Here is an 11,517-nt window from a genome sequence, read left to right as displayed (position 1 = left end):
TCCCACTCCTAGACACCCTGTTCAGCTGTGAATCGACGTCTCAGTCCGGGAATGCTGAGCTGTGGTGCAGACCCTCCGTGTGTTTCTCACTCCCTCCCATCTGCCATGCTCAGCCACTTCACCCTCTTTAGGCCATCGTAGATGTCTCCCTACTGGTTATGTTGGGATCCTTGCAGTCCTTTCTGGTGTCCAAGTTCGTCTACTGGTGTTCAATTGGTTCTCTGTGGGAATTATTGTGTCTTTTGGTGCATTCCCAATGCATCTGTGGAGAGGGAAGAATTCCACATCCCTCTGCTTCGCTGCCATCTTTTTTCCTCATAAGTTTCCTTTTTTTAAAGACAAAAATAAAAGAAAGATTACTACGACTATTCTTTTATTTGAAACATATATCCAGGACAATTTTTCTTATATTGGACTCAGGTTTTTTTCCCTAAATTCAAATATCTTTGTTATATTTTTCTTATAAAAACAACATGATTATTGTAAAAACAGTCAGACACTATAAGGAAAAATTTTTTTAGGAAAATTCAGCCAAATTCCACTACCCAGAGATAGTCATTTAAGCACTATTGATGGAGCTTCATCCAAACATCTCAGATAAGCATGCCTACACATATATCACTTCACAGTCTTCTTACAGCCTTCACTGGCTCTGGGCTTATTGTACGCTTGCAATGTGTGAGGCTTTGTGCTAGGCACTCAAGGTTATTAACTCATTTAATAATAGCAACATTACAAATTAAGTAACATCATTATCTACATTTTATAGATGAGAAAATTGAGGGTTGGAGAAGATAAGTAATCTACTCACAATCCCAAAGCTCAGTGATAACAGAGTGAAGATTCAAATTCCAATCTGCCAGATTCCAAAGCCTAAGCTTTTAACCAGCGCCCTATGCTGTCAGCTATTCTCTGATGCACTTACTACTCCCTATCGATGGTCTCTAAGTTATTTCCTTTTTTAAACCCCTGACCACACAGCAATAAGGATAGACATGTTTTTAACTTTATATACTTTTCTGTATATCTCTTTTTCATCAGTTCCCTCCAGAAAGTTTTCACAAGACAATCTCTTACTTTCATACAAATTGCTTTCTTAAAAAGATGTGCAAAGGTTGAGTATGTAAAAATGAAGCTTGCTGGCAGATAAATGCCACATAAGAGGATTCTCAAGGATCACTGCCTGTCCACTGATCTACAAAGCCAAATTTCTTACATGAAAGTCCATTTATGGGTATTTGTGAATATCATATGAAACCGTGGTTTATAGTAAGGTCAAAATAGGACCTAACTTACCCTGCCACTAATAAGGTATGAAAATACAAGTTTTTGCAAACTAACCGATATTGTGTTTTATCCATCATTTTAGCCATTGTGAACATATAGGTGTTAAGGCTGAAATCTATATCTTCTTCTGCTTCAATTGCATATAGTGAGCGAGCTTCTCACTGCCTTGGCTTCTCTTGTTGCTGACCACGGGCTCCAGGCGTGTGGACTTCAGCAGTTGTGGGTCGAAGGCTCTAGAACGCAGCCTTAGTAGTTGTGGCACATGGAATTAGTTGCTCCAAGACATGTAAGATTTTCCCAGACCAGGACTCGAACCCATGTCCTCTGCATTGGCAGGTGGATTCTTAACCACTGTGCCACCAGGGAAGTCCTAGGCTCAGTTTCTTAATAACTGTGTGCTCTTAGCCAAGGCAATCAATCTCTCTGTGGCTCAATTTCCTCACCACTTAAATTTCAGGGACACGTTTAGCCTCGCTGTATGGTTACATCAAATATCGGCAAAGGAATATAATACTCTACAAATATTTCAATCACAATGGAAGAATTTCATAGTGAAGAGAGAAATATGTGACAACGTCTTTCTGCAAACCAACTAAGGATGCACCTTCCATTTCTGATTAACAACACTAATTGATAATTATATATAAATTCAGAAAACATTTTAGAGAACATTCTCAAGATAATTATTTCCTTCTCTGTGTTATTTCTATATCTCGACTATGCCCATTTATTACCGCTTTCAAATCCTGTACTGCAATTGGTTTTCTCACATCATGGTCTCATCTGCTGAACTGTGATCTCCCGGAGAAAAGAAGTGGTGTTTTACTCATCTTGATAAATACTCAGCTTAACACACTTCTTGTCTTATAGCAAATACCCAAAAACTTTTGTTGGACTGAACCCCTTTTAATAAAGCTCCTTTTGTGTTATATATAATTTTAGAAATATGAAAGAGTTGAATGAAAGGAATAATGTAATATACATTATTCCTTCCATTCATCCAACAAATATTAATTGACCCCCACCCCCAGTTCTATGCTAGGCACTGGGGACCCGGTGTGAATATGCACACAAGCAGCTGACAGTCTGACTGCAGGAGGGGGTGGGGGAAGCACAGACAGGCAAACGAGCAATTCAATATAAATTGGTAAGTTTTAGATTAAAATTACGTATAAAACGCCACAGGAGCAACACAGAGGGTCACAGCCTCTAAAAAAATTTAGTAGTTTGACATCTCTCCTTCTTAGGTTATTTCTTTGAATTGAATTGTAGTCAAATAAACCACAGAGTTAGAGTTAGGAGATGCAGGTCCTACCTAAGGCATTCAAAGCATCCAGTCAGTTAGTTACAAGTTGAGTGCACTATTTGGTCACCTAGCCACCTTAGAAAATGTGATAACAAAATGTGTATACCTATATTCTTCCTATATATATATATACATATATATATATAGGCTGCAGTAGGTCTTCATTGCTGCACACAGGCTTTCTCTAGCTCTGGCAAGCGGGGGCTACTCTTCATTGGGGTGCGTGGACTTCTCAGTGCGGTGACGTCTCTTGCTGCAAAGCATGGGCTCTAGGTGCATGGGCTTCGGTAGTGTCGGCACCTGGGCTCAATGGATTGGGCTGGTGGGCTCTAGAGTGCCGAGACCAGCTCGGCGACTCGAGGCGAGTGACGGGTGCCGCAAGCTTGAAGAAGACACAGACACACACTGAAGAGAAAAGTGGGACCGGGGGGACTCAAGACCTCTCGGATCAAGAGCCCTGCTGACTCATCCCAGGTTGCTTTTATTGAGTTCGTGGGCTAACATTCTCAGGTTACACTCATAAACAATCAAAGGCCTCACATGACTGAGGCAATTATCTTTGTTTACTTCCTGGGTCTGAGTTGAGCAGGTGTGGATGTGAGCTGGGGGTGGAGAGCAAAACAGCCCTGGGGGCAGGAGACCTCTCTCAGATATTGGGGGTCTGTGCCCCACCCGTGTTGGCCCCTCTGCGACCGTGCCTGTCTTAGGTTGTTCCTCCCTTGAGGAATCTTACCCGTCTCTGGCTAACCAGTCATCCTCCAGGGCCAAACACGGTGATATAAGGAAGGTTCTATGCACCACCCCTGTTGGCCCCTCTGCGGCTGTGCCTGTCTTAGGTTGTTCCTCCTCTGAGGAATCTTACCCGTCTTTGGCTAACCAGCCATCCTTCAGGGCCAAACAGGGTGATATTAGTCTCCATGCCCCGCACCCTCAGCTCCTGCACTGCTCAAGCAGGACATTCTGAATCCCATCGCTCGGCCCACATACTTCAACATTTTCAATGTTTCAAAAAGGTTCCAGAATGTCTTCCCACACTAGAGCACAGGCTCTGTAGTTGTGGCACATGGGCTTAGTTGCTCCACAGCATGTGAGATCTTTCCGGACCAGGGCTCGAACCCATGTCCCCTACATTGGCAGGCAGATTCTTAACCACTGTGCCACCAGGCTTGTCCCCACACATATTATTATTATCTCTTGAAAACCTCTAGGGTTTGGAAGACATTTGGGAAATGCACGTACATGTTCAATCAGGAAAATTTCCTTTCATCTTCTGTGACTTTGCTAGGTTTCACCCCACCCCCATAAAACAAGTGTTTTCTTTTTAGTGTTTCCTTTAAGACCAGTTTTCAACATTATTGTGGGCAAATAGCAGTGAGAAAGTACAGATGACACCACCCTTTGCTAGGAGGCAGTGTTTTAATCATTTCCTCTCTGGTGTACTACTTGGATGACTAGAGGTGAGCTAATGTCAACAACATGCCCTCAGTTACCCTCTGAAAGTACCTCACTTTGCTGACTGTCCCCTTAGGACTAGAGAACAGTTAGTCCTTTCTCTTGGCTTCAAACTATCAAGGTCTGATCAGTTCTTAACTATTTAAAGTCAGATAGAAATGGATGTGTACATCATCTGCTACTTGGATAGAGAGTCATAAACATGAATTAAATTAGCAGTTCAAGGAGAATACAGCAGGGGTGTACAGTCTCGGGTGTTAACTGACCACGTGAAGTAACGTTAATTAAAGCTCTACTGCAAATTGCTGTCACGTTCAAGAAATATTCCAGGTGACAGTGTTGGGGTATTAAACACTTATTGGCAAAAAAAAAGGAAAAAAAGGCATGACTTGTATGATAACTAGAGTAGTGACAATTGTTGAAATTACAGAAAGGCAATGAGATCATTGCCCGATTTGAGGAGTTTGATTTCTGTTTAAATAAAGTATCTTTCATCAAAAGTCTAACCTTTGCTACCTTGTCAAATGAAAGAAGTGAAAAGCTATGTGTTCTTTCTTTCTTTTATAGGAGATCAAATGAAACACAGAAGTACGAGAACTTGCTCGAGATCCAACTTGAATGAAGCCACTTTTTGAGGAGTGAACGCTCAGGATGGGGATCCAATAACAGCTGGACCATTTTCTCCTTTAGTCCATAAAAGTAAATCTCCACCATGAACACAGGTTGGAATAGATCTTAAATTGTCATTGTCACAGTTGTCACCTATGACTCTTGTAGAGAACTATTTCACTCTAGAACCGAAGAATGATGAATATAGGGTTCATCTCTGATAAACACTGAATGAAATCTCTCCCATCATGGATACCATCAAAAGGAGGTACAGTTAGGACAGAAATAGAACACAATGATGTATTACCTTTCCCAATATGTAATGAATAAACTTTTGGACTATTCTTAATAATAAATATTTATTAAATAGAGCATCTAACTGAATATAACACATAAAAAAATAAAAATATAAGAAAATAACTTGACTCATGCAGCACTTTATCAAGGTGAATATAATGTAATTAGTCCATGAGCGTTACAGGGAAATGAATCGGCTGACTAGTGAGGGGACAGGTGCCAGAAGGTCACGGCCCAGTCAGGGTCACAGCTGTATTGGTGGATTGTTGGGCTCCTGTGGGCTTGGTCTGGCTCACATTTCTCTTGGTAGACTTGTCTATTGTTCGGACTGCTTTTTTCACCCACTCAACGTGTGGATCAGCACAGACTTTGAGGCCACGTCGGGTAATAAATCTGCAATGCAAGGAAAAGACAAACAAAATTAGTCACATCCTCAAAGCCTTGAGACCAGAAGTTAAGATCAGCTCATATATAAGAGACTTTGTGCAGAAATGAGTGGACAAACAGTCTTTCATATTCAGGAAACCATAAATGAAAATCTCTCTTCTGCAATGTATTTTCGCATTAAGGAGAAATGGCTCCAGGTAATACCCAGATCCCTTGTTCAACATAACTTGCAGCCTCCTTTTCTCATCACCGCTAACAAATGATGTCATTAAACTGGACATTTGAGGTCATCTAGTCCAATTATCACATGTCATCTTAGTCTTCAAAACTAAGCACACTCATCTTATTTTCTGGGCAAAAGGGGATTTCTTTATGCTATTTGAAGGGGGTAAAGTTGCAGTTGTGTGTTGGGAAGAGTTGCTGCTCTGAAAATGAGATCCTGGAAAAGAATGGTACCATGTAGGCTAGCTGTTGACACTATTCCTTGAGCTATGGCAACTGATAAAGGCTGGCACTCTACACCAGCAACCATGAGGGAAGAGAAAGGCAGCGGAGGGGAGGGATGGGAACGGATGCACCCCACACCAGTGTGGCCCTACAGTCAAACTCTGATCTGAACCAGCCAGCTCTAAACCTAGCCCTGGGGACAGAGCACGTTATTCATCTGCTTCCCAGTTAGATTCTTTTGCTAAGATAAATCAGGGAGCAGGGTGATATTCTTCACTGAGCTGCCAACTTTTGTCATAATCATTGTTCGAGGCTACATAAAGACACACTTTATATGGAAAAACAAAAGGACTATTGGCTAAGTGGAGGTCTTCCTCCTTGTTGCCTGATTTTTCCTGAGGAGGGCAGCATTTCTATCTATTGTGCTCCATCAAGCCCAGATGTGGGGGCGAGAAACTCACATCACTGCTTTCATGGAGCCCTCCTTGATGGTGTACGTCTTAATGTTTTTAATTGGCAGTCGCTGGGTAGTCAGACTCACACAGATTGACTTCTCTAGAACTTCACTCCCCACACCTGGTAAGGGAAACAAAGAAAACAAAGGATGAAATATAATTTCTAACAGTACATATGTTAGAGTGCTGTAAATAAAATAACAAAGAGTGACCTGATCGAGAGTAATTTGGGGAAGGCAACACGAAATGTGGGAGAGGCAGCTCATTTTTGACTGAATAAATAAAGGGGTTGTCATGTTCAGTGGTAAAATGTGAAACATGTAAAGGAAGTAGTTCATAAAGTACTCATCCTCCACAGAAATGACCCACGGGGGTTAAGATTTTTAAGTTTAGAGAACATCTTAAATTGAGAAAGGAAGATAACTTGGGAGAGTTAATAATAGTAAGGGTTTGCTAAAATCTAATAACGGTTTCTAAGTGCTGATTTTCTCCCAAGCTAGTATTTGCTTCTCAGAGAAGCAAGTATTGTCAGAGAATATTTGTCAGAGGAATATTCAGTGAAAAGGCATCTAAATTCATAGCTGATGATGATGAAGCTTGAGCTGTAGTGCTGCTGATATCAGAAGGCTTTTTATAAACGTGAAACATAGCAGAAGGGGTGCACTCACATTGCTCTCCATCTCTCCTTCTCTCCATCACTCAGTATCCAGCCTCACATTCCTTACCCTCGACACTTGACAACTGATTTCTAATGCTGAACTGATTCTGAACCCAGTGAAAAAGGGAAATGCCCAAGTGTCTGCACTCCTCCTCAGTCTTCTTTCCTTACTTGTAACAGGTTTCCACCAAAACCCAGGGCAGCAAGTGGCAGCCTATTGTCTCAGAAAAATGCCCATCTGCCATGGTTTGGGCAACATTAGGCCTAAATTTTTTTGTTTCATCAGTATATCTTGTATTTGGGGCACAATGTCAGGGAGTTCCAGACATTGCCATCTTGATTTACAGACACCCTTGTGGATCCATGATCAGGTTCAGATATTCTAGCCTACATAATGTTTATAGATTAGGAGGTTGAAAGGAGAGTTAGCTGAAACATTCATTATACCCAAAGGGTATTCTCGCTTGTTGCCAGAGCCACATGGAGAAATACACTCCAACCAGTTGCGAAAAAATGATCCCTTAACAAATATGTGTAGAATGCTCAGGTGAGACTCAGTGTAGCTAAGCCTCATGTGGGCAAGTCTTGTAGGATTATTTGATTGCATATAAGGCATTAATATTTGTTAGCAGTTATAGCATCTTATAAACTCAAAAATTGATCATAAGTGGGAATGACATTCATAGCAGTAATAATAGCCTCTCTTATACACTTAAAGCTGATATTGATTTCCTGGGTATAAAGTTACGAGCTTCCAGTCGTTTGTTTTAATAGAAAACATTGATTTTCTTCAGAATATACAGCCTTTAGGTCATTCCTGCCTTGTGAACTCCCCAAATTTTTTAGATCAATATTAAATAGGCAAAAGCTTCAAAGCTATATACAGTTGTCATCACCATTCCACAGCTAACATTAATCCAGAAATTAGGACTTGTGTGGAAACCTGATAAGACATTATAAGATTTATTTCATTCTAATCTCAGGTAAGCATAACAATTATTATATCCATTTGTAGATAAGTAAACACAGGCACAGAGAGGTGAGGATATTTACTACAAATCACCCAATTATGAAAAATAGCAGCCCAGATTGTAACCAGGTTCTATCTTCGAAATCTGCAAAGTCCTCTAGAGTCAAATTATTCCCATTTTGCACATGGGAAGCCTGAGGCGTAGCTTGGAGAAAGTAGTTTACCCCAGACAAAACCTGAGTCAAAACCAAAATGTGTGGCCACTGCCTGCATATCTAGATGTTGCTTATCTCATAAATAAGCTTTGACTTACCTTCCACAGTGTATGCAGCGAGACAGCAGATCCCAAGAAAGGCCAGGATGAGAAGTCTCATGGCTGAGATCCTGCTGAGCTGTGCAGCGAGAGGCTGAGGAACTGCTCCTTTGAGTCTCTTTTATTCCTCCAGTGGCTAGCGCACTTCCTGTGGTGAGAAGGGTCTTTCAAGGTGGGTGTGGAATCACGGAAAGTCTTTGCAATACTGATGCTTTCTTTGTTTGAAAAAAAAACGTTCCTTTGTCCCCACTCATACTAACCCAACACCTTGTGGCCTTTCCCCTCCTCTTGTGGCTAGCATGTCAGTGAAACCAAATGTGTGCACCAAAGAAACGTAGTTTTCTCATCTCCTGCCACCAGACTAACTTCAAACCTTCCACTGCAGACATGCCCCAAGGTCATGTCAGTGTCATGGCCCAGCATGGGGACAGTGTAAAGGAATCAAGGTGGAGTGGTCACTGTGGTCCAGCTCCCCCACCTACCTCATGTAACATCCCCTGTGACATGTGGCTTCCACCACCAGTGATCATATGCTCATGGTACATGGTACCATCCTCAGTGACTCCTTAGGGAGACGAGGGGATGCTGACACTTCCCCAAGCTTCTCATTCCTCTGCCCTCTTTTTCTTCTCATTTCTCTCCTCATTCAAATGACCCCCTATCTTTACACCACTCTCCCCACATACCCAAGAAACCTTTCAATAATGGAGTCTGGAGCCTGTCTCTATGCACAGCTTTGCTTTATTGTAATTTAATAGATAATTTTTAAAAAGATTTTGAGAAGTTGTCCTAACAGAAACTTTATTTTGGAAAAAAAGAAAAAGAAAACAGTTTATAATCTTACCATTCTGTTTTCTCCTTTAATATTTTTCAGTGAGTCTCTATTGGTATACATGTGTTTGCAGAATTGTGACAATTATAAATACTATTTTTACATCAGTGTGAATATCTTCCTTGTTTCTTCATATTCTTCATGTTTCTACTCTGAATAAACACATACACACACAAAGCATTCCCTTATAACTTATTGTTATGTAGACCAGATCTATAAGGTAATTGCCATTAATATAGACTGAATCATTTCTTTTTAATCACCAGGAGTAAGATTACTAAGCAGTATCATATGATCATCTTTATACCTCTTACTACATATTGACAGATAGTTCCCAAATTGTAATTTCAATTTGCAATGCTTCCAACAGGGTTTGACTTTATCAGTTACAATACAACCTATGTGCACTCACTTTGTTGTTGTTGAGTTTTGCCTTGTTTCCTTTAACATAGGTATCTATAAAGTGCATTTATTATGTGTGTAGCTAAAAGGTTTTCTCATTACTAGTCAAGGATATGAAAATAACATTCTGATTAAATATATATATAGCTAACAGTTAACTTCTAAGATATTTTTCATTAATGGCATTTAATTTTCCAGTCAGACTTTGCTAAGATCTTCGAGTAACTTTTTTGTTGTCCCTAGCTGGCTATCCCATCAGCCCTTAAACTCTGAACGCACCCTTCCAGGCAAAATGTTTCTCCTCCTATTACTCCTTAATGTGGAATAATGTGTTTTCTTCTATTCAGTTTTCAAATACAGATCCCCTGCAGCATCTTAGACTCATCGCTAGCCACCCATATGTTTTTCTCAACAAACCTGTACTAAGTACACCTTCTAAGCAGCTCTTCTAGATGTCTTCTCCTCTCTCCCCACACTGCTCAAGGCAGGACCTCCTCATCCCTCGTTAGGACAACTGCAGTAGACCAACTGATTCCCCAGGCCTGAGTCTCCTCCCTTTCCAATCTATCCTCCACAGAATTGCCAGAGTAATCATTCTAAAGCCTTGATCTAATCAAGCTATTTTCCTGCTTAGAATTTCTTTGCTAATTCCCGTTGCCTACAGGATTCATTTCAAACCTCACATGGTCATGTATAAATGAGTTCAAGATCTAACACTGTTGAGACTTCTTAGTTGGCGCAGTGGTGAAGAATTTGCCTGTCAATGAAGGCGACTCGGGTTCGATCACTACTCCAGGAAGATCCTACATGCCTTGGAGCAATTAAGTTTGTGCACCACAACTATTGAGCCTGCGCTCTGGACCTTGTGAGCCACAACATTTGAGCCTGTGTGCCACAACTACCGAAGCCTGAGCACCTAGAGCCCGTGCTTCACAACAAGAGAAGCCACTACAATGAGGAGTAGCCCCCGCTCACGCAACTAGAGAAAGCCCATGTGTAGCATCGAAGACTCAACACAGTCAATAAGTAAATAAATAAATAAATTTTTAAAAAGAATAAAAAATAAAATAAAATAAAATAAAAACATCCTTAAAAAAAAAAAAGATCTAATACTGCTTTGAAGACTCATCTTCCACCACTCATGCAATGCTCCAAAATCTCTAGCCTTAAAAAAATATCTGTGCAGTCAACCATCTTATTTTCTATTCCCCACATATTGCTTCCTTTATCTGGAATGCCCATCCCAGCTACCTACATAACTATTTGTAAACTCCTCCTCTTCCTACAAGTTTTCCTGAATTCTCTAGATACAATTAAGTTGTGCCATCTTCTATGCTCTCTTGGAACTTTCTAGCCAACCCTGTTCTATCACTAATCATCACATTTTATCTTCTTTCTCAATTACATTTCTTCATCTCCCACTAGATGGTAGGCACTTTGAGAGTAGGGAATTTGCCTCAGTCCTGTCTGGGTCCCTGGCACTAACAGAATGTCTGTTACGTAGTGGTCACTCACCAAATGGTTTTTGAATAAATGATTTTTTTTCAAAAGACCAAACACTATAATGATTTTACATTAAAAAAAGGATGAACATCTAAAAACATAAAGCCATAAGATTGTGACTATGCCTTCTTCTCATGTTTATAATCAAATGAACAATTTGACCAATGGCTGAATTTTTACTCAACATATTGAAATGGAACTTCTTAAACTCTGAGAATGGATTATTCATTTCAGTTTTTCAAAGCATGTACTAGAGTCACTGATGGAGAAGAATTAAGTAACAAATAAAAGAGTAGACACCTAGTACAAAATAGGCATCATCTGCTAATGTGTGGACATTGATTGACAACCAGTTGGATGACAATAGAACAAATTTCTCTCATCCTTGACCCCTCTCTTTCTCTTACATGCCACACTCAATCTGTCAGAAAATACTATTGTCTCTCTATCTCCAAATAGACTCTGAACCCTTCTCACCACCCCAAGAAACTCAGCTCCAAGCCACTATCATGTCTCACCTGGATTAATGGATTTGTGCAACAGCCTCCTAACTGGTTTTCCTAATTCCACCCTTTCTTTCTTTTGGTCTTTTTACCAAC

General features: G+C 40.5%; 1 protein-coding gene across 1 annotated transcript; it reads right to left on the bottom strand.

Annotated features, from left to right (window-relative positions):
* Positions 1–5,087: 5,087 nt before the first annotated feature.
* LOC130850099 (lymphotactin-like) lies at positions 5,088–8,300 on the bottom strand. The gene is made up of 3 exons (XM_057729444.1): positions 8,182–8,300; positions 6,247–6,361; positions 5,088–5,344 (listed from the first exon to the last, which is right to left on the bottom strand). Exons 1-3 carry the CDS (start codon positions 8,240–8,242, stop codon positions 5,179–5,181), a joined length of 342 nt encoding a protein of 113 aa, XP_057585427.1. The 5' UTR covers positions 8,243–8,300; the 3' UTR covers positions 5,088–5,178.
* Between the last annotated feature and the right edge of the window lie 3,217 nt (positions 8,301–11,517).

This window comes from Hippopotamus amphibius, chromosome 3 (assembly GCF_030028045.1).
Source record: "Hippopotamus amphibius kiboko isolate mHipAmp2 chromosome 3, mHipAmp2.hap2, whole genome shotgun sequence".
NCBI classification, from domain to species: domain Eukaryota; kingdom Metazoa; phylum Chordata; class Mammalia; order Artiodactyla; family Hippopotamidae; genus Hippopotamus; species Hippopotamus amphibius.
This window is presented reverse-complemented; position numbering and strand designations above follow the sequence as displayed.